Consider the following 25,949-nt stretch of genomic DNA (forward strand, 5'->3'; position numbering starts at 1 on the left):
CCTTTAAACCATGTAAGGAATAAAGAACATGTCTATGTGTTTGTAGTTGACCTCACGTTTACTGGACTTACAGCAGTTTGATCCATCCTGTTTTGGCAAAGTGATTTTCTCAGATCTCTTTTCCATCCCCAGTGAAAACAGTCACCTCATATGTATTTTTTGAGAAGACTCACACCAAGGATCTTTAGGTGCTCCCACATTTTTTTTGATAGCGTTCTATACCTTCTTGTCATATGAGAAGCATCTGGGGTGAGGAAAGACTTAATACAATTATTTCTTTCTTCAGTTCTTAAGAACTGAAGACCTGTGAGTAAAATAGTAAGGTTTCTACTTTCATGAGTTCGTCTATTCATTGAAATAGTGCCATGTTGACAAGGAAGTCTTTGCCTAATGAAGGAATAGAAAACAAGTTTTTAATATTAAGACTCCATGACAAATTTTAGGGACAAAAGTTTTGTGAATGAGCAACAAAATACATCTAACACTTCCATTAAGACATTTCGAGAAGAGGTTCCAAGAGAGGTCATGTGTTTCAAGATTCCATAAACCAGTGGTTCTCAACCTGGGGTCCCCAGATGTTTTTGGCCTACAACTCCCAGAAATCCCAGCCAGTTAACCAACTGTTAGGATTTCTGGGAGTTGAAAGCCAAAAAACATCTGGGGACCCCAGGTTAAGAACCACTGACCTAAACCTTCATAGTCCTAGGGAGGCCAACTGAAGACAAGCCCAAAGCCTACAATCATGCTACTCAGAAATTATCAATCAACTTTACATACATCAATCAACTTTACATGCATCACATTAACACAACTGCTATAGGCTGGAATCAGTAGTGTAATGGTGAATTTTGAAAGCCCAGCTCTCTTCAAGAGATTCCCCATAGCTCATGACCCTCTAAACGAGTCAAAAAAATAACAGCTATGAACAAACTAATTTCAGGAGCAAATCTTTTGTAAAATTCCTAGGTGTTCACTGCCTACTCAAGTCAATGCCACCTAAATGCACTTCATATTATGATGGGGGGTAGCTCACAGCAATATATTGTTGCTGGAAAAATCCAACATCCCCAACTACATTGAGGATTGCAGCTAAACTTAGAGGGAATCAGAAAGTCTGAAGGAAGATGGCAATGATGCTGTTGTCACTGATAATAAAAAATATCCTTGAGCCAACTCTGGCTTCACTGGTTGAGAGCTCAAGTCATAGTGGTAACGTCCGGAAAAGAAAATCAGATGGGTCAGGTGGTTAATGAGTAACCTCTCATATCATATCATGGAGAGGAAGTATAGTGCTTTGCTATCTCACTTGCCAGTCTAACCCCTTATAGATATAGGTATGAAAGGTGAAGCCAGTGTTTTCGGAGAGAGCAGCATCCATCCTATTGTATCCCATTCTAAAGAGATCAGGCCTTTCTGTCTGTCCATCACCAGTGCATTTTGCTCACAACCACCCTGTTCTCTAAGAGGTAGAAAATAAGAATACCCATGATCAAACTGCCACTGGGATTTATTATCTTTAAACAGTGGAGAAGCTCATAGAAGGCAGCAGCTGGCAAAATGAAGTGCCAGCCTTCCAGTCACTGAGCTATCCAGTAAAAAAGCCAGACAATTGGCACTGCACATGGTTGCAGTTCCACAGGAGCCCTGTGAGGAAGCTGAGAGAAAGATCTTCACTGGCCCAGAGCTGGCTTTAAATCACCTGGACTGCAAAACAAATCATTAGACTGGAGAACAGATTGTGAGTGCAAGTGTGTCAAAGAAATCATGCTCATCGGCTAGAAAATGTTGATCATGCTACATGGGGAAGAAAGGGGGCACCAGGCAACTGGCACATGCTGTCAAGGGCCAAACAGGCATAACCAGAGGCAAACTGGGCAAATCAGCCAACTAGCATTTGGATGAAGAGACGGGCAACTGCTGAGCCTTTCTCCCTATTTAGATGGGGCAATGGGGAGTGACCTGTAAGGTCCAAGAAGGTGAGCAATGTCCCATTTAGCAAGAACAACTGTTGGACTGTGCTGCTGGAGTCTCATTCAGTGCCGTATTTTTATGGTTGTTGCTGGTTGTGCCAGGGCTAGGATCCAGGCTTTCATTCATCTTTTCACAGATGATATCCACCAAGCGCTCAAAGACCTGCTTGACGTTGATGTTATCCTTAGCACTGGCCTCAAAGAATTCAAAACCTGGAGAGAGAAAAAAATTAAGAAAATAAAAAGATTCAAATTGGAAACGGGCCTATCACATTTTATTCCATCCGAAACGACTCAACCCTTTTGGACAAGTAGGGCCAAGAGGAAAGCGACCTCAATTGGTCTATCAGTGTCTCTTTTGCTGCAACTTGGTTTCAAAACGGCACAGAAATTACTAAAGCAACGGATGAGGAACATTGCCCTGGGAGAGCTCAGAGCTTGCTTAAATTCACCATGTTCCTCTAGGGCCCTGAACTTACCAAACACTGAGCCATTTAAGTCATGTAATTATCTTAACTGTCTCACAGTGTCTAATTACCAAACTCTTCATAAAAGTGACTGTTCTGTCACGCGCTGGGCCTGTAACTATTGTCTTTGTATAGGACGTATACTTTATGCCCAGCGGGAAGCCAGGGCGCCTCGAAAGAGAGGTTGTTGAGAATTTTCCTGAACAAGGATAGTCCTTTGGGTCTTTAATGTGATAACAAAGTCTTTATTGATGAACAAATAATAAATCTTCAAGGAGTCAAATAACACTTCAAAGTTTCCTTAATAAACTGTTGGCCCTTTCAGTCTTGTCCCCAGGGGGCAGGCAATTGGCTTTGGATAACTGTGAAAACCCTCTTCTAACCTCTCCCAGGCTGTCTATCAAAATGGGCCTAGCTGATGTGGGACCCACTACCGATTCCAAATGCGTCTGGGTATCGAATGGACCTACCAACCAAGGCTTGTAGATGTTTCAGCTGGGGTTCTGTGGATCTGTGATGCTGTTCTCTCTTTGAGTCTTTAGAAACTTAGGGCTGTTTCCCTCAGGAGCTGTGAGGCTGAGAGGCTGTAAGCTCTCAGCCAGAGCTTTTGGGACTTTCCCCCTGGAATTTCTGTTTCTGTTTTCTTGGATGTTCTATACCCCGGATGTTCTTGAGATATGAAGCTTTTCTACGGGATGAGCTGGTCTACGTCCTATAGCTTAGCTTCCTAAGCGAGACAGACTTAAAAATGGCTCCTACCCTCCTAGAGCCCTGAACAAGAGGCGGAACCAAACTTAATGATGATTGACAGGCGGCCTGTCCTATGATTGCAAACATTAGCAGCAAGAAAATAAAGTCAGAGCTTTTGGTACAGCTGTACCAGCATAGTGAGACTAAACGTACTTCCATCAGAGCTGCTAAATGGCAACTATCTGGTATCCCCTACTCCCAAGGATTATGCCTGTGCGGTAGAAATGAAATAGAAAAATTAGAACACATCTTGTTGCAGTGCCGCTATTATTCAGCCCAACAAGGTCAACTCATACACCCAATCCTGACCCGATTGACCATGCCCCACAAGGGAAGGTCAGACATCTTAAGGAGGATAAGCACCACAAGGTGATCCTCACAGTGACAAAGTTCCTTGCAGTGGCAGCAAGGCTGAGAAAGAGCCTAGTGTCTGAACAGGGTATTACCTGACTTTATGTAGTATGTGTCTGTTTAACACATTTCCCTGGTTTTGAATGTTTTGTAAATTCCTGTACGTTATCCACCTAACAGTTGTGGGTCCATGGACCATAATAAAGTTTATATATAAAAAGAGAAGAAAGAAGGTATGGGGGGGGGGTCATTGTTTTGGCATGGGTGTATTGTTGATGAGCCCAACTGGAGATGTGTATCAATAGGTGAAGACAGGACAAACCTAGCTCATCAGCCAGCCTCTTCCCATCTTCAGTGGGTACAATTCTGTCATCCTCCAGGTCACACTTGTTCCCAACTAGGATCACTTGAGCATTGTCCCAGGAGTAAGTCTTGATCTGAGTTGCCCTAAAGGAGAGACAGAAAAGGAAGCAAGAAGAATGCATGTCTGGATCTTGTTATTCTCAACCATGTATTTCTATAATAATCCTATGTTCCTTTATGGGCTGCAAAGCCAGAGTCAAATGTACTATAAGGAGTGATATTCAATGGGTAGTCCCCATAACCATATCCCTCTAGACCAGCATTTCCCAAATGTTGGTCCTCTAGCTATGCTGGACTTCAAGTTCTAAAAGGCCCAGCCATCTTGGCTGTTAAGAAATCTGGAAGATGAAGTCCAAAACATATGAAAGGCCAAAGTTTGGGGAACACTGCTAGTCTAGACCATCTTAACTGACAACAAAAAAAAATCTGAGATGAAATGCATACATGTGTAACCACTGCTTTTCTGTTCTTGTATGATTTGTAAAAGATTTACTTAATGAAGAAGCCAGTGAAATTTTGAAAGGTTGCATGATGTATTTTGTGCATTTTGGATGGCCAATAAACATATCACTCTTTTGTAAATGTTATATTTTGTTGTATTTGGCTGCACATCCAACACAACAATCCCTTAGTATGTTTCAGAAGACAGAAGAAAAACCCATAATGATGATGATGATGATGATTATTATTATTATTATTTATAACCCACTACTATCTCCCCAACAACAACAGTAAAATAACATTCAGAAAACCCATTGCTCATGCATTCAGAATCACCAGCTCTTCAAAAACAAAACACAGAAAGATTTGTGGCTCTACTACCTCCCATTCTGGGTAAGGATTCTTCAGAGGTTGTTAGAGATTTCAGGGACTTTGCAATGTGTGTGAGAACACTGGCCTCCTGGAACATCTCTGAAACATCTTTTTTGGAGACTAGATAGAATCATAGAATCATAGAATAGTAGAGTTGGAAGAGACCTCATGGGGCATCCAGTCCAACCCCCTGCAAAGTAGCAGGAAATCATGTTCAAAGCACCCCCGACAGATGGACATCCAACCTCTGCTTAAAAGCCTCCAAAGAAGGAGCCTCCACCACACTCTGGAGAAGAGAGTTCCACTGCCGAACAGCTCTCAGGAAGTTCTTCCTGATGTTCAGGTGGAATCTCCTTTCCTGTAGTTTGAAGCCATTGTTCCGCATCCTAGTCTGCAGGGCAGCAGAAAACAAGCTCCCTCCCTCCTCCCTATGACTTCCCCTCACATATTTGTACATGGCTATCATGTCTCCTCTCAGCCTTCTCTTCTGCAGGCTAAACATGCCCAGCTCTTTAAGCCGCTCCTGTCAAAGTCTATTTTCTCCAAACTCCACCAGTGTTAACATTTGGGCATATTGAGTATTCATACCAAGTTTGGTCCAGATCCATCATTGTTGAGTCCACAGTGCTGTCTGGATGTAGGTGAACTACAACTCCCAAACTCAAGGTCAATGTCTACCAAACCCTTCCAGTATTTCCTGTTGGTCATGGGAGTTCTGTGTGCCAAGTCTGGTTCAATTCCATCATTGGTGGAGTTCAGAATGCTCTTTGATTGTGGGTTAGCTATAAATCCCAGCAACTACAACTCCCAAATGACAAAATCAGCCCCCCAGTATTCAAATTTGGGTGTATCGGGTATTTGTGACATCTTTGGTCTAGTGAATGAAAATACATCCTGCATATCAGATACTTGCATTACAATTCATAACAGGAGAAAAATTACAGTTATGAAGTAGCAACAAAAATAATTTTATGGTTAGGGGTCACCACAACATGAGGAACTGTATTAAGGGGTCGCAGCATTAGGAAGGTTGACAACCACTGCTCTGAGAGAATGAGGAGGGGTCTTTGACTTTGAACATTTCTACAAAGATAAAAAGAACTAAACATACTTAAATGGAAACTACTGGAGTAGAACCTGGGTCAAGTCACTTTGTGGCATGAAGAGAGAACATCTGAACAATCTTATAAATGAGGCATTTCATCCACACCATTTGGGTAAATCCCCAATTCTGCTCTACAGACACACTATTTGGAAATGGCCTCCATGGCAAAGGAGAAGTTATAATACCAAACCCTTCTTAGGGTTTTGTATGGCATCTCTTACCAGTCTTGTACAGCACTGAAGGACTCCTGATTGGAAATATCATACATGAGCAAGAAGCCCATTGCTCCTCTGTAATAGGCCGTTGTTATAGTCCGATATCGCTCTTGGCCAGCTGTGTCCTTAGAAAGAAAGAGAGAGACACCATTTCAAACAAAGCCATCCTGGAGTAATATAGTATAATGTAAAGACCCTTTCACCGAGACATTACTTCTTAGCACTTTAATCCCTTCCTACCTTACCTTATCCCATATTATCCCAGTTGACTCTCTGACACTTTATGCACTTTATTAAAGCTTTGGATATTGTGTTTTATATGCCCAACCCCTTTTATCTCCAGTGGTTGATGCTGTATTATTACTCATTTGTTCTTATTTTATGTGTTTTATTGTATTTTTAAAATGTTTAAATTGTTTATTTTATTTGATTTATGTTATTACTGTTTTTGTTTTGATATTGGTTGTAATTGTTTTATTCTGTTTTGTTTTGGGCATCACCCCATGTTAGCTGCCCCAAGTCCCTTCGGGGAGATGGTGGCGGGATAGAAAAATAAATTATTATTATTATTATTATTATTATTATTATTATTATTATTGTTGTTGTTATTATTATTATTATTATTATTATTATTATTGTTATTATTATTATTATTATCATACAGAAAACAAGATAGATATGCTAGATTTTGTATCACAAAATCACAAGTCGAACACTTCCCAAGCTTCTAGGACTGTGTGATGTATTTTCGGATGATGCGTGCAGATCCCAGTAGGGTGGCCTTTTGCAGTTGGCAGATCGTAATTTTGCCAATGTCTACTGTATCCATATGCAGGCTGGCATTGGCATGGCACCCAATGTGCCCATCACCACCGGGACCATCTGTACTGGTTTCTGCCAGAGTCTTTGAAGTTCAATCTTGAGGTCCTGATAGCGGCTGAGTTTTTCCTGTTGTTTTTCGTCTATGCGACTGTCACCTGGGATGGCAACATCCATGATCCAAACCTTTTTCCTTTCCACAACTGTGATGTCTAGTGTGTTGTGTTCCAGAACTTTGTCAGTCTGGATTCGGAAGTCCCACAGCATTTTTGCGTGCTCATTTTCCAATACTTTTGCAGGTTTGTGATCCCACCAGTTCTTGGCTGCTGGAAGGTGGTACTTGAGGCATAAGTTCCAATGAATTATTTGGGCCACATAGTTGTGTCTCTGTTTGTAGTCTGTCTGTGTGAATTTCTTACAGCAACTAAGGATATGATCAATGGTTTCGTCAGCTTCCTTGCACAGTCTGCATTTTGGGTCATCAGCTGATTTTTCGATCTTGGCCTTAATTGCATTTGTCCTGATGGCTTGCTCCTGAGCTGCAAGGATCAGGCCTTCTGTCTCCTTCTTCAGGGTCCCATTCGTGAGCCATAGCCAGGTCTTCTCCTTATCAGCTTTTCCTTCAATTTTGTCAAGGAACTTTCCATGCAATATTTTATTGTGCCAGCTGTCAGCTCTAGTTTGTAGTGTGGTGATATTATTATTATTATTATTATTATTATTATTATTATTATTATTATTATTATTATTAACTGCTCTGCCAAATCACAGTAAAGAATTACTTAGATTCTAGCTCTACATCATCTTTCTCTCACTATAGCAGATAATTGTCTGGTTCCAAGACTTCACTTCTCAGAGAAATCCATGCTAATCCAAATTGAGACCAATCTCAGAATGGAGACCATAGCTTGCATAATAAACACAGTCACAGTCATAACAGCTCAATAAAGGGATAGGGGAGATATAGATAAAGGGATAAGGCCAGGTTGAGAAAGGGACTGTGGAAGTGAGAGCTCATGCACAGCCTCCTTGCCTAGGAGGCTCAAGCACTCCTGGTTCCCCTGGACACCAGCTCCCCTGGCCTGTGGTTACGATGGAAACCAGAGCTTGCTCTGCAGGTCCTTGAAATATGTCACCTTCCATGCTGATAGCAGGCTGCGGGTGGGGCTCCTGAAGTGCGTAGGGGCTGACATTTAGCTGATTAAAATTTAAAGAAATTGAATGCTTGATTGGGAACTTAAAAGGGAACAGAGAGTGGTGGGTTATATGTGGGAAGTAGGGCCATAGCCAGAATATTTTTGGGGGGAGTTGAAAATTTCGGGGGGGGGGGGTGTTGAACCCCTACCCCCTTACTCCTCCCCCCACCGCTACAGGCCTGTCAATATTTGCTTGAGATAGTGCTTGTAGTTCTGGAGGGACTCTTAATTTTTTTGCGTCTCATAGACTTAGCATAGGGAGTTGGTTAACCAGTTAAAATTCATGAGTAAACCAGGTTTTTTTTGAAAAATTTGGGGGGGGGGTTGAACCCCTAACACCCCCCCCCCCCCCGGCTACAGCCCTGGCGGGAAGGCTCACCAGCCAGGACTCTGCTTTGACAAGGGAATTAAGGAGTGAGTGTTTGACAGTGTTTCTTAATACCTAAATGTATGTCATGTTCCCAATGTTTGTTAATTTTTTCGTGCTGGTCATTGACCATATTATATATAGGTAAAGGTTTTCCCCTGACATGAAGTCCAGTCGTGTCCGGCTCTGGGGTTGGTGCTCATCTCCATTTCCAAGCCGAAGAGCCGGTGTTATCTGTAGACGCCTCCAAGATCATGTGGCTGGCACGACTGCCCAGAGCGCTGTTACCTTTCCGCCAGAGCGGTAACTATTGATCTACTCATATTGGCATGTTTTCGAACTGCTAGGTTGGCAGAAGCTGGGGCTAACAGCAGGAGCTGACTCCACTCCCCGAATTTGAACTGGCAACCTTTCGGTGAGCAAGTTCAGCAGCTCAGCACTGTTGGGAATCACCCTGGACTATTCAAGTCTAAATGTAGTTAGATGATAGAGTTAGATTGAGGGAATCCTTTCCCTGTTTCCAAAGCATGCCTAGACAGGCGTTACTGTGTTTCACTCTATCCTGTTCACGTCACATCCCTTACTTTGAAGTTAGTAGAAATGTGAATCTCCAGGGACACTAACTTCTCATTGGTCAGAATGTCTTTTATGGCCCCAATAAACTGGACCATGAGGTTGGAACCATTTTGGTTCTCTCTTCTCCCTTTGTTCTTCTAGCTAACAAGCAGCATCTTGCTGTCTCTCCTGGCAAGATGTAACTATTTAGATGTTTGTTATTTTTCCTTTCTTATTTTTCCTTAGAAATCAGTCTAGAGTAGACTAGACAGCTCCCAAGCCTTTCTATCTATAATGGAATTCTTTTTACCTAAATAAATGTTTTTTGAACTTTTACTGAGACTCTGCAATCAATTGCCATCCTAAGCTGAAAGGCTTCTATTTGCTCACCCCGTGGAAGTAACTGTTGCATTTGAAAGCTTTTGCTTTTGCTACTGTGCTGCATTTTGATGGAATCTCCCCCAGAGAGGGTTAAATTGAGTCTAACCGCTCAGAGATTACCACAACAAGCACCACCGGGGGCTTATCTATATATATAAAAGAGTGATGGCATCACGGCAGCGGACAAAACAACAAAAGTAAACACCCCACAACCTCGAAAATTGACAGCAGAACCCATCATCCATGCCTCTATGTTGATACAACAAAAAGAAAAGAAAAATAAAGACCTAATTAGAGGGAGAGGAATAATTGTTTTTATCCAATTGCTGCCAGTTAGAAGGCTAAGCTCCACTCACTTGGTCTCCTAGCAACCCACTCAACCCAGGGGACCCTTTACCTTAACTACCACCAGTTCCTCAATACTTTATTTCCCATACCACCATACTTCGCCACAGCAACGCGTGGCCGGGCACAGCTAGTATAGATATATATGTGTGTGTGTGTGTGTGTGTGTGTGTGTGTGCGTGTGTTGTGGCAGTTCCTATCAAAATGCAGATAAAATTATCGTCTTTCCCTTCCCTGGCTGTGGCCCGGCCAGCTCCTGCCCTCAACTTCAACCCTTTCTTACCCAAATCTGCAGCTTGACTCTTTTCTCATTCCTGTAGACTGTCTTGACCTTGAAGTCGATGCCCACAGTGCTAACAAAGGCTGATGTGAAGGAGTCGTCCGCATACCGGAAGAGGAACGAAGTCTTGCCCACACTGCTGTTGCCGATGATTAGCAACTTGAACATATAGTCAAAGTTCTGGTCAGCAGCATCCTTGGGCGCTTGCCGGGTATCGTTTGCTGAGGCCATCTGCAGGATAAGAGAAAGCCAAATGATTTTATTGGTGCAGTATTTAGGCCCATGTCCTGTTACAGGATTTCCAGACCCTGATCCAGAAGAAAAAGTAATATGGCATTTGCTTGGCCTCAAAGTCTGACACAGAGGTTCCTTCCTCAATCCATTACATTGTGTCCAATCTACATCCAACACCCAAGAAAATCTGAGGCAGGGTAAGGAAACGGTCAGTTTGTACACACAGCCGCTTTAGAAAGTAATACGACTGTCGTCGGCTCCCACCCCAATGTTTAAGGCAGCAAAGTTTGCACCCCACAAAACTAGATGGAACATCAAATGGAATAAAAAATCACAAAATTGATTCTCATCCTCACCTAAAGATCACACAGAATCACAGAGTTGGAAGAGACCACATGGGCAATCTAGTCTAACCCCCTGTATAAATCAATACACATATAGTAATATAGCCCATCAAAACTAAAGCAGATGGCACTTTATATACACAGGGGTGCATGTGCAAGCACACAGAGGCAGCTGTGTTGGAGATGTACTATCACAGAAGGGTCATGTCCTGTTAAAGGTAAAGGTTTCCCCTGACGTTAAGTCCAGTCATCTCTGACTCTGGGGGTTGAGTGTTTGACAGTGTTTCTTAATACCTAAATGTATGTCGTGTTCCCGATGTTTGTTAATTTTTTCGTGCTGGTCATTGACCATAATATATATATAGGTAAAGGTTTTCCCCTGACATGAAGTCCAGTCGTGTCCGGCTCTGGGGTTGGTGCTCATCTCCATTTCTAAGCCGAAGAGCCGGCGTTGTCCGTAGACACCTCAAAGGTCATGTGGCCGGCATGACTGCATGGAGCGCCGTTACCTTCCCGCTGGAGCGGTACCTATTGATCTACTCACATTGGCATGTTTTCGAACTGCTAGGTTGGCAGAAGCTGGAGCTAACAGTGACCGCTCACACCGCTTCTGGGGTTTGAACCTGGGACCTTTCGGTCTGCAAGTTCAGCAGCTCAGTGCTTTAACACACTTCGCCACTGGGGCTCCTTCATGTCCTGTTACTTACCTGTTTTTGATCAAATACAAACAGTCCCCAAGTTATGAACAAGGTAGGTTCTGTAGATTTGTTCATAAGTTGAATTTGTTTGTAAGTCGGAACAGGTACATTTTGTAAATATAACTCCAGCCATTTTGTAAATACAACTCCAGCTCCTTCTTTGGAGGCTTTTAAGCAGAGGCTGGATGGCCATCTGTCGGGGGTGCTTTGAATGCGATTTCCTGCTTCTTAGCGGGGGGTTGGACTAGATGGCCTTTGAGGTCTCTTCCAACTCTACTATTCTATGATTCTATGATTCTATGATTCTATATATGTATTTATTTAGCTTTAAATAGCATAGGGAAGGGTTAACACCTGTGTGGTGTGTGTTTTGCTGTTTCTGCTCCTGTTCAGAAGATTTCACCTCACTTTTCTGTCCCCGTGATCATTGGATTTTGAAAAAATTGGCTTGTTGTGAAAACAAGGATTGACGATAAAGTTTCAGTGGGGACACTTTTTCCCCATGATAATAACTCTTCCAGGAGTGAATTTTCCTTCGTACGGGTAGATTTTTCTCACTTCCTGTTGTCACACCCCTGTTCATAACTAGGAATCATATGTAAGTTGGATGTTTGTAACTCAGGGACTGCCTGTATTTAATGACATTTCCAAGATAAGGAGAAAAAGTAAAATCTTGCTTAACTCTAGCTCTCCTGCACATTTTCTTGAATGAAAAAAGAAAGGCTTTCACTTTAAAGATCAATAGGGCATTGCTTAGCAGCAAGATTGCAAGTGTTTACACACTGGAAAGGTTCTAAAACATATGATATACAGTTGGTTAAATGAATGATGGGTTCTGGCCTTATGGAAAACTATCTGATAGATTACATAAAAGGTAGGAGAAATAATAAGACAGTTAACTCATTTTGTGACACTTGGTGGCCTTTTATTGAATGCTGCAATTTAAAAAGTGACATTGATCCTCCACCACCAAGACACAGCACTCTCTAGAGCACTCTTTTACTCTGAAATTTCTTCCTGGATTAAGCCATGACAGATTGCTTTACATCAAGGCTGGAGTCACAAAGACGTGAGCTTTGTTTGGGGTTGTGACTAATGTCTCATTGCCTCTGTATTTTGTGAAACTTTGCGTTATTTGTATGTTTTCTGTGACTTTATCTGGAGTTCTGATAAAGCCCCAAGTAAAGCTGCTTCTTAAAAAACCAAACCGGCAAGGTTTTAAGGATTTCAAGGGCTTGCTGTGGAACAACATCAGCTGTGCCTTGAACCTATCCCTTCTCCAATAGCCAGGTTATTCACATATACATGATTAATCATAGTCGGCACTAGCAGTCGATATGGGAACTGTAGAAAGCAAATAGAGACTGCTGGCAATAAGTAGCACCTTCTGGAACAACCTAGCTCCAAGCCATTAGTTCCTGCAAGGGAGTATGTCCACACCCATGCCACCAATTTTCCTGGAGGAACAATCCTGACTGATGTGTTGTCGAAGGCTTTCATGGCCGGGATCACAGGGTTGTTGTATGTCTTTCGGGCTGTGTGGCCATGTTCCAGAAGCATTCTCTCCTGACGTTTCGCCCACATCTATGGCAGGCATCCTCAGAGGTTGTGAGGTACCTCACAACCTCTGAGGATGCCTGCCATAGATGTGGGCGAAACGTCAGGAGAGAATGCTTCTGGAACATGGCCACACAGCCCGAAAGACATACAACAACCCCAATCCTGACTGATGTGTGTAAGGTTGTATTATCATTTCCCAGGCGGAGCCCTCGGGACAAGCTTGTATATAAGCAGCGGACGAAAATATTGTTTTTAGGAAAGGATATACAGGTTGAATATCTGTTATATGAAACCAGAAGTATTTTAAATCTCCACCCGCAGATTTCAGAATACCTGTATCCGTATGTAGGTGCATAATGAAACACCTTGGTATTCCTTAATGTTCTGATCCTCAAATACTCTCTGCTTCATTCGGAAGAAAGCTGCACTCGCAGAGCTCAGGCGGTGTTGTATTTCAGCCTCAATTTTGACTTTTGTGGGGAGGTGGCTGCCAAGGTAGTGGAAATGGTCAACATTTTCTAATGTTACACCATTAAGCTGTACTCCTGGCATTGGAGAGGGATTGGCTGGTGATTGATGGAAGAGCACTTTGGTTTTCTCAATGTTCAATGAGAGGGCGAGCTTCTTGTATGCTTCTGCAAAGGTGTTTGGAGTGGCTTGTAGGTCTTCTTCTGAATGCACACAGACAATGTTATCATCAGCATATTAGAGTTCTATAACAGATGTTGTTGGTTTTGGCTTTCAGTCTGCTGACGTTAAATAGCTTGCCATCTATCTGATAGACAATTTCAACTCCGGTGGGAAGCTGCCCATCAACAAGATGAAATATCATAGTGATGAAGATTGAAAATAAGGTTGGGACAATAACACATCCCTGTTTGGCACCTGATTCCACCTTAAACTGGATCAGTTTGGGAGCTGTTGTTGTCCAAGACTGTTGCCATCATGTCAAATTTGTGCAGGATGTTCACAAATTTGTCAAAGCATCAAATTTTTTGGAGGATGGCTTTGGAGGAGAGCTTTGATTCACTGTGCCAAATGCCTTTACAAGGACAATGAATGCCATGTACAGAGGTTGGTTTTGTTCCCTGCATTTTTCTTGGAGCTGTCGTGCAGTGAAGATCATGTCCACTGTTCCTCTGGAGGGACGAAAGGCGTTCTCGGATTCTGGGAGGGTGTCTTCTGAGACAGGGAGAAGGCGGTTTGCAAAGATTCTTGTGAGGAGTTTCCCAGCTGAGTTTAGAAGGGAGATACCTTGATAGTTTTCACAGTCTGTTCTTTCCCCTTTTTTGAAAATGGAATGTTGGTGGATAGGAAAAGAGATTTAAAGATGGGCTTAAAGCTAACCTTTAAAACTGTGGCATAGACACTGAGAACTGGGAAGCCCTGGCCCTTGCGCACTCTAACTGGAGGTCAGCTGTGACCAGCAGTGCCGTGGAATTTGAAGAGGCACGAATGGAGGGTGAAAGGGAGAAACATGCCAAAAGGAAGGCGTGTCAAGCCAACCCTGACCAGGAACGCCTTCTACCTGGAAACCGATGTCCTCACTGTGGAAGAACATTTGGGTCAAGAATAGGGCTCCACAATCGCCTACATATCCACCGCCAAGACACTACACTTGGAAGGCCATTATACTCGGACAATGAGAGATTGCCTAAGTAAGTACATAATGAAACATCATGGATATGGGACCCAAGTCTAAACACAATACTCATGTATGTTTTGTGTATAGCTGGTCTAAACAAATACAGTAGAGTCTCACTTATCCAACATAAACGAGCCGGCAGAACGTTGGATAAGTGAATATGTTGGATAATAAGGAGGGATTAAGGAAAAGCCTATTAAACATCAAATTAGGTTATGATTTTACAAATTAAGCAGCAAAACATCATGTTATACAACAAATTTGACAGAAAAAGTAGTTCAATATGCAGTAATGCTATGTAGTAATTACTGCATTTACGAATTTAGCACCAAAATGTCACGATGTATTGAAAACATTGACTACAAAAATGGCTAATCCAGCACGTTGGATAAACGAGTGTTGGATAAGTGAGACTCTACTGTAGTCTGAAGATAATTTTGTACAATATTTTTAATAATATTGTGCATTAAACAAAGTTCGTAGAAATTCAGTTATCAGAAAGTACATGTATTACTGTCTCAGCCACCCATCCGGACTATTTGAGATTTTGGAATATTTTAGGTTTTGGAATTCTGGATAAGCTCAACCTATAGTAAGATGCAAACTGTAGAGGTTTTAATCTCACATCCTATCATTGGCATTTCGGCTTCTGTATACAAGAGCAGTATTTCACTGCCATGCTTATACTGCTACAGATTCAGATGCAAAACGTATGCTCATTCACAAACATATGCTCAATGCACAGCTACTGCTGCCCCCCTTTGAACACGCTTGGATAATTGGTTATGTTAGCTAACGTTGATGAGGGTTATGGTCCAAGAACATCTGGAGAGCCATACCATTTATATGCTGGGTCAAGAGTATGCAAATACTCATTCTACTCAAATACTCTGTTTTTCCTAAAAGGGAAACTAGAAAAATTGTTTGTATGCTATCATTTGGAAAACAAAACAAAATAAAAACTCACTTCTGTTGCTTCTATTAGTTCACCAATATATTTGCCAAAACGAAACAAAGCCAGCCCCTTAAACTTATGCTGCAGTAAACCTTTTTTCAGTTTTATGTACCTACCACACCTGTGAACCATGTCAAAGGTATAAGGCAGGTGGTACTGTATTTAAAAGTCTATGTAAAATTACCGCAAATTTCACACATTTTAGAACTATGACCCTTTGCAATGGTACATCCCATTTTTCCAGAGCCTGATGTGAGAAGAAACAAGCAAATGATGAAAGAAATCTCTGAAATATAGCCTTCAGCATTTAGTAGTCATTGGTGGTTTTTCATCCTGCTTACTCTGCTTAACTGCCAAGATCAGATAGGATCTGATTAGAATATTTAGGCCAGCAATATTATGCTACCTCAAACATACACCACTCTGGACAATCTCAATACAGAAGTAATTGCATTGAATCTGTGCCTGTTATTTCTAACAGTTATATAATTTTGATCCATATTTAAAGAAGTAAATGTAGCTCTTCTAGGCCCCTTCTACACAGCTGTATAAAATCCACACTGAACTGGATTATATGGCAGTGTGAACTCAGATAATCCAGTTCAAAGCAGATAGTGTGGATTATCTGCCTTGATATTCTGGGTTATATGGTTGTGGGGAAGAGATCCTAGAGAGCAGAAGATTGTCTAAGTGCCCTTCCACACAGCCATATAACCCAGAGTATCAAGGCAGATAATTCACAATATCTGCTTGAACAGAGGGCCCTTCCAGACAGGCCCTATATCCCAGGTTCTGATCCCAGGTTTTCTGTTTATCCCAGATTATCTGGCAGTGTGGACTCATATAATCCAGTTTAAAGCAGAAAACCTGAGATCAGATCCTGGGATATAGGGCCTGTCTAGAAGGGCCCTGAGTCCACACTGCCATATAATCCAGTTCAATGTATGTTTTATACAGTTATGTGGAAGGGGCCAAAGACTGTCAAAAACAAGAAGAGTTTTCCCTTTGGAAAGCACAACATCCAGTCTCCCAACCAGGTTGCTTTGCTTAATTTAGTTTTTATAAACTTGGAAATTCATAAGCTTTTAAAAAAATACTGCTATCTTAAGTAATATACATTTTCTCTACTTTTATTTTCCGATTAGCCTGCAAAACTATCAATCACAGACTTAATTATTTTATTTACAGGGAGAGCTTTCCCATTATTGCTTCATTCCAGTATGCTTCTGTCTAATGTGAATCTTTCTATTCCTCATTCAATGACCCAGTACAGTATTATACTTGGGGCAATATCCTATTAAATATAGTTTCTCTGAGGAAACATGCCCTTACCACCCACAAGCAAGTTATAAAAGGTAAGGTATCCCCTTGACATTAAGTCTAGTCGAGTCCGACTTTGGGGTGGGGGGTGGGGTTGGTGCTCATCTCCATTTTTAAGCCGAAGAGCCGGCGTTGTCTGTAGATGCCTCCTAGGTCATGTGGCTGGCATGGCTGCATGGAGCCATTACTGTCCCGCTGAAGCACTACCTATTGATCGACTCATATTTGAGGTTTTTGAACTGCTAGGTTGGCAGAAGCTGGGGCTAACAATGGGAGCTCACCCCGTCCCACAGATTCAAACCGCTAACCTTCTGGTCAGTAAGTTCTGCAGATTAGCAGTTTAACCCGCTGTGCTATCACAGCCCCAACTGCACCACTGCAGCCCCACTAGCATGTTAATAGTATACTCAATTCTGCAGTCAATAATAGAAAACCATATTTCCATTCAGAACACCTTTTCTTCTCTTCAACGTCCAGCTGGCCTATTGAATAACAACAACAACAACAACAACAACTTTATTCTTATATTCCACCACCATCTCTCCTAAGGAGCCCCTGGTGGTGCAATGGGTTAAACACTTGTGCTGGCAGGACTGATGACTTGAAGGTTGGGTTGCTGACCTCAAGGTTACCGGTTCGAATCCAACCTGGGAAGAGTGCGGATGAGCTCCCTCTATCAACTCCAGCTACATGGGGGGACATGAGAGAAGTCTCCCACAAGGATAGTAAAACATCAAAACAGCCGGGCGTCCTATGGGCAACGTCCTTGCAGACGGCCAATTTTCTCTCACCAGAAGTGACTTGCAGTTTCTCAAGCCACTCCTGACACACACACAAAACCAAAACCAAAACAAAAAATCTCCCCGAAATGACTCGGGGTGGCTTACAGATGGCACAAGGTGCCTAAAAACAACATAAAAGCAAACACAGTATAAAATACAATAAAATAAAACACATGCAACATATAAAACATCTATTCAGACTCAAGCTGTGATCCTCTTTCCAAATGTTTGTACAAACAATCCCCAAGTTATGAACAAGGCATGTTTTGTAGATTTCTAATTAAGTTGAATTTGTATGTAAGCTGGAACAAGCACATTCTAAAGTGTATTCACTTGAGTCTAATGTGCCACTGAATCCAACATGCATCACAATTTTCAAAACCCTGAAATCAAAGTATTTGCAGCCAAATGTATTGTGCATTGGCAAATAAAGTGTGTTCTTTATAATTTAGCCAAAAACATGTGCATTACTGTTGCTGTCTGCTTAGAACTATGCTATACTGAACTGTTCTAACAACTCCCAGATGTACTGTAAAGCCACAGCATCCCTCCTCTCAACCATTCTGTGCCTGGAAGAAATCAGGGGGAACGGCAGAAGTACCTTACTATGTCCCTGAAGTAAGTATTTATTATTATTTATAATTACAAGCATTTATATCCCGCCCTTCTCACCCCCGAGGGGGGACTCAGGACAGCCTTACAATTAGCATCATTAGATACTGAACAAACCAATATCAAACATAATATATGAAAACAATTACAGTTAAAATAGATAAGGGTAAAGGTTTTCCCCTGACGTTAAGTCCAGTCGTGACCGACTCTGGGGGTTGGTGCTCATCTCCATTTCTAAGCCGAAGAGCCGGCGTTGTCCGTAGACACCTCCAAGGTCATGTGGCCGGCATGACTGCATGGAGTGCCGTTACCTTCCCATCGGAGCGGTACCTATTGATCTACTCACATTTGCATGTTTTTGAACTGCTAGGTTGGCAGGAGCTGGGGCTAACAGCGGGCACACATTCCGCTCCCAGGATTTGCTGGCACCTTTCAGTCTGCAAGTTCAGAAGCTCAGCGCTTTAACACACCACCAGGCTAACTAATAGATAGCATTAGTTAAAATATCCATATAAATATACATTCAAGGGCACATTCCAAATTGTGATCCAGGTCTGTCCATTATTCATCCTAATTTCATTTTACAGTTAGTGCTGCTTCTATTGTTCAAAGGCCTTGTCCCATAGCCAAGTTTTGAGATGTTTACAAAAGGATATAGGAGCGAGGGAGCCTGCCTGATCTTATAAGGGAGGGCGTTCCACAGAATCATAGAATCATAGAATAGTAGAGTTGGAAGAGACCTCATGGGCCATCCAGTCCAACCCCCTGCCAAGAAGCAGGAAATCGCATTCAAAGCACCCCCGACAGATGGCCATCCAGCCTCTGTTTAAAAGCCTCCAAAGAAGGAGCCTCCACCACAGTCCGGGGGAGAGAGTTTCATTGCCGAACAGCCTTCACAGTGAGGAAGTTCTTCCTGATCTTCAGGTAGAATCTCCTTTCCTGTAGTTTGAAGCCATTGTTCCGTGTCCTAGTCTGCAAGATTGGGGGTCACCACTGAGAAGGCCCTGTCTCTCATCCCCACTAGTCGCGCTTGCGAAGGTGGTGGGATCGAGAGCAGGGCCTCCCCCGAAAATCTTAAACTACGAGGTGGTTCGTAGCGGGAGATACGTATCGACAAGTAAGCTGGGCCGGAACCGTTTAGAGATTTATAGGCCAAAGCCAGCACCTTGAATTGTGCTTGGTAGCAAATTGGCAGCCAGCAGAGCTGACACAACAGGGGAGTGGTATACTCCCCGTACGCCGCTCCAGTTAGCAACCTGGCTGCTGCCCGTTGGACTAATTGGAGCTTCCGAACAGTCTTCAAAGGCAGCCCCACGTAGAGTACATAATTCCTCTGACATTTTGCTGGATGTGAACCATAGAATTGAACACCAGGATCTAGAGCAGGGGTCCTCAAACTTTTTATGTAGAGGGCCAATTCATGGTCCCTCAGATTGTTGAGGGGCCGAATTATCATTTGAAAAAAAAAATACAAACAAATTCCTATGCACACTGCTCATGTCTTATTTGTATTGCAAAAAAAATTAGCATTATATATTACTATATTGCACTATACCTTTATACCATAATATTATTAGTATTATTACATTTAATATTTAATATATAATTAATATTATTATATTATACAATATTATTATATTGTATTATTATTTTAGCCGCCCTGAGTCCGCTATTGGGTGAGAAGGGCGGGGTAGAAATACTGAAATAAATAAATAAATAAATAAATAAATAAATATTATATTGCATTGCATTATAATATTATTATCAATACCATATGTGTACACAATATATAATATTATTACCATATTATTCATTTACAATATTTCATTTACAATATTAGTAAATGAAAGAACAATACAATATTTAAAAATAAAAACAATTTTAACCAACATACTGTAAACTTATCAGGATTTCAGTGGGCAGTATGGGCCTGCTTCTGGCCAATGAGATAGTCAAGTAGGATTGTTGTGTGCCTTCAAGTCATTTCAGACTTTGGGCGAGCCTCAATCTAAAACTGAGGGCGGGGGCCAGGTAAATGGCCTTGGAGGGCCGCATCTGGCCCCCGGGCCTTAGTTTGGGGACCCCTGATCTAGAGATTCCTAAAGACAACATTTTAATCAAATCCACAAATAATTAAAGCTGCAACAGACAAAAACAACAATTGTGAAGGGATGACCGTACATCTATATCCACAGTCCCATCCAAACAAGAACACACTTCCCCTAGAGCCTGTGTGCACATGCCTGTGAAGATTAACAAGCTTATTGCAATGGCTGGTGGTGACAAAAGTACCTCCTTTCCTCTTTTGTGCAAAAAAAAAAAATCCAAACAAACAGTTCAGAACGCCTGGAGAAAACAGAGTCAGGAAGCTTCACAGCCACCTGCTCTTTCTGGCAAAGTTTCCACCCACAACCACATCCGTCTTCCCGTGTCAGGTGTGCCCTTGCAGCTAAGGAAATGACCACGAGGAGTCATTGCTATCTCCCCTCTTGTGAAAGCAAATAGGCACTGAGGGATCTCTTCACTGTGCCTTGACCTTCCTGGACACATCCTAGTTAGCAAACAATTGTGTTTGATTTTGACAATCCGCCCTGGAGAGGTCCCTCCCCAAAATGACTCTCAGGATGAAGGCAACCTAGCTGAGGAACCACTGCAGAGATATTTACAAAAGGTAAATTAATTGTCATGACAGCAATAAATACATTTTTCTTAGGCAGGAATATTTGATAGGTAGAACTCAGTCACTTCCTTTTGCTAGCCACTCATGCCATCCTATTAAGGTAAAGGTAAAGGTTTTCCCCTGACACGAAGTCCAATTGTGTCCGACTCTGGGGGTTGGTGATCATCTCCATTTCTAAGCCGAAGAGCCGGTGTAGTCCATAGACACCTCCAAGATCATGTGGCCAGCATGACTGCATAGAGCGCCATTACTTTCCCGCCAAGCGGTACCTATTGATCTACTTACTTTTACTTGTTTTCGAATTGCTAGGTTGGGAGAAGCTAGGGCTTACAGAGGGAGCTTGCCCTGCTCCCCAGATTCAAATCACCGACCTTTCAGTCAGCAAGTTCAGGAGTTCAGAAGTTTAACCCACTAGGCCACGAAGGGCCATCCCATTATCTAATTCTATATACAGTTGTGAAAGCTGGACAGTGGAAAAATAAGCTAATAGGAAGAAAATCAACTTACTGAAGAAGGGTCCTGCAGATATTATGAATTACTAAAAAGACAAATTAATGGGTCTTGGAGCAAATCAAGCCTGAACTATCAACAGATGCCAAGATGACTAAACTGAGACTGTTACACCTTGGATGTATCATGGGAAAACATGACTCACTAGAAAACATGGGAAGGTGGAGGGCAGTAGAAAAAGATGAATGGACTCAATCAAGGAAGTCACAGTTTAGAATAAGATGACTTCGACCCCTTCCACACAGCTGAATAAAATCCCACATTTTCTGCTTTGAACTGGAATACTGTTTATGATAGCGTGGACTCAAGATAACCCAGTTAAAAGCAGATATTGTGAGATTTTCTGCCTTGATATTCTGGGTTATATGGCTGTGTGGAAGGGCCTTTAGAATCCCTCATTCATAGGGTTGCCATAAGTCAAAGCTCCCTTCTACACTGCCATATAAAATCCTGATTATCTGCTTTGAACTGGATTATATGGCAGTGTAGACTCAGATAAACCAGTTCAAAGCAGATAATGTGGATTATAATCTGGATTATATGGCAGTATAGAAGTGGACGAAGTCAACTAGAAGGCAGTTACAGTAGAGTCTCACTTATCCAAGCTAAACAGGCCGGCAGAAGCTTGGATAAGTGAATATCTTGGATAATAAGGAGGGATTAAGGAAAAGCCTATTAAACATCAAATTAGATTATGATTTTACAAATTAAGCACCAAAACATCATGTTATAAACAAATTTGACAGAAAAAGTAGTTCAATACGCAGTAATGTTATGTTGTAATTACTGTATTTTCAAATTTAGCACCAAAATATCATGATATATTGAAAACATTGACTACAAAAATGGCTTGGATTATCCAGAGGCTTGGATAAGCGAGGCTTGGATTAGTGAGACTCTACTGTAACACAAAAAAGCAATTGTTATGAAAGAAAGTTGGAGGGCTGTTTTGGAAGGTTATGGGAGGAAGTACAAACTCTTCTCTGTTCTCTTTACCTCCATTTACTTTGATTGATGTCACACATTAAGAAAGTGGTTGCAACACTGTCTTACGTGTAACACTTTCTTGTTTGTTAATGCATGGTCACTACTCCAGGAAGCATTGACTTCACACTCTGTGTGAAGATAACAGACGGTTTCTTTCTGCTGATTAAGAGAAAGAAAGCAGAAAATCCTGTATTTTTGGAAGTGCTTGCTGTTAACTTGCACGTTATACTTGTACTTGTTTCACTGTATGGCTTTATGATGCTGTTACAGTGTATACCATCTGATCCATTTACCGTAGCAAAAGATGATCAAACACCTACCCAGCAGCCACGAGTGAGAAGGAGCTCCATGCAGTGAGTGAGCTGTCCGCCAGAGGAGGGATAAGTTGACCTGGATCTGTTCCTTCTCTATCCCCGGGCCCTTCCACGCAGCCATATAACCCAGAATATCACAATATCCACAATATCTGCTTTGAACTATATATATCCATTTCAATGTGGATTTTATACAACTGCGTGGAAGGGCCCCCATTACAAAATCCAAGCAAGCTAGCAGATGGCAGCAAATATCAGAGGCCAACCTTCCTTTACTTGCTTAAAACAAACTAGTAAAAAACAAGGTGGCTAGTAATTTTGAGTAAATAATATACAAGGTTGATAAAATACTATATTATTAGATTATATATTGGGTTAGCCAACTTTCACAGAATTTTAATGATGTGCATGCATGAGTCCATACAGAGATACAGAGACGTAACTTGGCCCTGCCCTTTTTACCCATAGCAGAGACTGTAATCCAACCAGCCAGACTGGTTTGGCTCTCTGTGGCAAAGAGCCATCTAAATAAGCTACCTTTCCAGTTTCTCAGCCTCAATGACTAACCAGAACTACTGATATCTGCGTTATTGAACAAAAGAAATCCTAGTACAAGCTAAATATTCATTATCCAGAATTCTGGCATCTATGCCCCCAAATCCAAAATTGCACATATGATTGGCTATGATAGTGACACCTTTGCTTTTTCATAGCCAAGTGTGCACAAGTGTAGTCTCATGCACGCAATTATTTAAAATATTGTTTATAGGTTATGCATGTAAGGGGTATAGGTAAAGGTAAAGGTTTCCCCTGCGGTTGGTGCTCATCTCCATTTCTAAGCCGAAGAGCCGGTGTTGTCCATAGACATCTCCAAGGTCATGTGGCCGGCATGACTGCATGGAGCACCGTTATTTACATGTTTTGGAACTGCTAGGTTGGCAGGAGCTGGGGCTAAGAGCGGGCGCTCATTCCGCTCCCGGGATTTGAACCTGAGACCTTTTGGTCCGCAAGTTCAGCAGCTCAGCGCTTTAACACACTGTGCCACCAGGGGGTCCGTAAGGGGTATACGAAACATGAATTTTGTGCTTAGACTTTGGTCCTATCTTCAATATCTAGCTATGTACAGTAGAGTCTCACTTATCCAACACTCGCTTATCCAACATTCTGGATTATCCAATGCATTTTTGTAGTCAATGTTTTCAATACATTGTGATATTTTGGTGCTAAATTTGAAATACAGTATTTACTAGATAGCATTACTGCATATTGAACTACCTTTTCTGTCAAATTTGTTGTATAACATGATGTTTTGGTGCTTAATTTATAAAATCATAACCTAATTTGATGTTTAATAGGCTTTTCCTTAATTTCTCCTTATTATCCAACATATTCACTTATCCAACGTTCTTCCGGCCCGTTTACGTTGGATAAGTGAGACTCTACTGTATATGCAAGTATTCCAAACTTGGGCGGGAGGATGAAAATATGGAACACCTAAACCCCAGCATTTTTCATGAGGGATACTCAACCTCTATGTGTGTGTATGTCCTAACCCAGTGATGGCCAATCTATGACACGCGTGTCAGCACTGACACGCCTAGCCATTTTTTCTGACACGCTGCTGCCTGCAGATTGATTGGATGACTATGTCTTTTTTGGCCAAATTTGGTGTGATTTGGGTGTGATTTGGTCCAGTGGTTTTGTTGTTTACTCCATGGGAATTACGCACATTACATTTATATATATACAGTAGAGTCTCACTTATCCAACATAAATGGGCCGGCAGAATGTTGGATAAGCGAATATGTTGGATAATAAGGAGGCATTAAGGAAAAGCCTATTAAACATCAGATTAGGTTATGATTTTACAAATGAAGCACCAAAACATCATGTTAGACAACAAATTTGGTAGAAAAAGTAGTTCAATATGCCGTAATGCTATGTAGCAATTACTGTATTTATGAATTTAGCACCAAAATATCACGATATATTGGAAACATTGACTACAAAAATGCGTTGGATAATCCAGAACGTTGGATAAGCGAGTGTTGGATAAGTGAGACTCTACTGTATATTATATCATTCTATTATTATTCTATTATTATTGTAGTATATTATCATATTATTACCATTATATTATTATTATATTATTCACTACTCATGACTACTTTGAAACTAGAATAGAGAGAAATCAGCGTTGAAACTGCAAGAGGTACCATAGATTGTTGTACATGGAAATAATGGTAGTAAATAGTTTTTGATTTATTAAATACAGTTATATATTACAATTATACAGTTTTGTTATTTAAACTATACATATTGCGAAATTATGGTTTTTTTCTCAAAGTGACACACCACACAAGTCATGCTAGGTTTTTTGGTGAATTTTGACACACCAAGTGCAAAAGGTTGCCCATCATTGTCCTAACCTATGGTGACCCCCATGCATTTAATAGCTTAGGATATGAGGATTTTCAGCACAGAATTCTCCATCAAGTTATCATGAACAACAAGTTAAATATGGGCCAACAATTTGATGCGGTAGCTAAAAAAGCCAATGGTATTTTGGCCTGCATCAATAGGAGTCTAATGTCTAGCTCCAGGGAAGTGATGCTGCCCCTCTATTCTGCCTTGGCCAGACCACACCTGGAATACTGTGTCCAATTTTGGGCACCGCAGATGAAGGGAGATGTTGACAAGCTGGAAAGCGCCCAGAGAAGGGCGACTAAAATGATCAAGGGTCTGGAGAACAAGCCCTATGAGGAGCAGCTTAAAGATCTGGGCATGTTTAGCCTGCAGAAGAGAAAGCTGAGAGGAGACATGACGTCCATGTATTAAGATGTGAGAGGAAGTCATAGGGAGGAGGGAGCAAGCTTGTTTTTTGCTGCCCTAGAAACTAGGATGCGGAACAATGGCTTCAAACTACAGAAAAAGGGGATTCCACCTGAACATTAGGAAGAACTTCCTCACTGTGCGAGCTGTTTAGCTGTGAAACTCTCTGCCCCGGAGTGTGGCGGAGGCTCCTTCTTTGGAAGCTTTTAAACAGAGGCTGGATGGCCATCTGTCAGGGTGATTTGAAAGCAATTTTCCTTCTTCTTGACAGGGTGTTGGACTGGATGGCCCACGGGGTCTCTTCCAACTCTATGATTCTTCTCTTTCTCTCTGTGACTACAGTTGGTCCTTTCACCCACAATAAGATTTCAGTTACGGTATAATAGTTTTATGTTAAATGAATGTCTCATTCTAAGATCTGTATAAATAACTAGTCAAAGGGAAAGCCACATTTCAGATCATATTTATATTGAATGGTGTCACATATTATTACTGGTTT

At 41.7% G+C, this 25,949-nt stretch overlaps 1 protein-coding gene across 2 annotated transcripts in view; it reads right to left on the reverse strand.

Moving 5' to 3' along the window:
• Window positions 1-391: 391 nt before the first annotated feature.
• rab3d (RAB3D, member RAS oncogene family) overlaps window positions 392-25,949 on the reverse strand; it is a 42,825-nt gene continuing 17,267 nt past the window's right edge. Inside the window, exons 2-6 of one of the 2 annotated variants that reach the window (XR_010003185.1) lie at window positions 9,981-10,208; window positions 6,041-6,159; window positions 3,861-3,985; window positions 693-2,183; window positions 392-562 (exon numbers count right to left, since the gene is read on the reverse strand). Coding sequence is in view for 1 of the 2 variants with exons in the window: in XM_062971445.1 (XP_062827515.1) it covers window positions 1,993-2,183; window positions 3,861-3,985; window positions 6,041-6,159; window positions 9,981-10,208 (663 nt within the window). In the remaining variant the exon portion in view is untranslated. Of the gene's footprint in view, window positions 2,184-3,860; window positions 3,986-6,040; window positions 6,160-9,980; window positions 10,209-25,949 lie in introns of both variants that reach the window. The other variant, XM_062971445.1, reaches the window with a different exon arrangement.

The sequence above is a fragment of the Anolis carolinensis genome, chromosome 2 (genome assembly GCF_035594765.1).
Source record: "Anolis carolinensis isolate JA03-04 chromosome 2, rAnoCar3.1.pri, whole genome shotgun sequence".
NCBI classification, from domain to species: domain Eukaryota; kingdom Metazoa; phylum Chordata; class Lepidosauria; order Squamata; family Dactyloidae; genus Anolis; species Anolis carolinensis.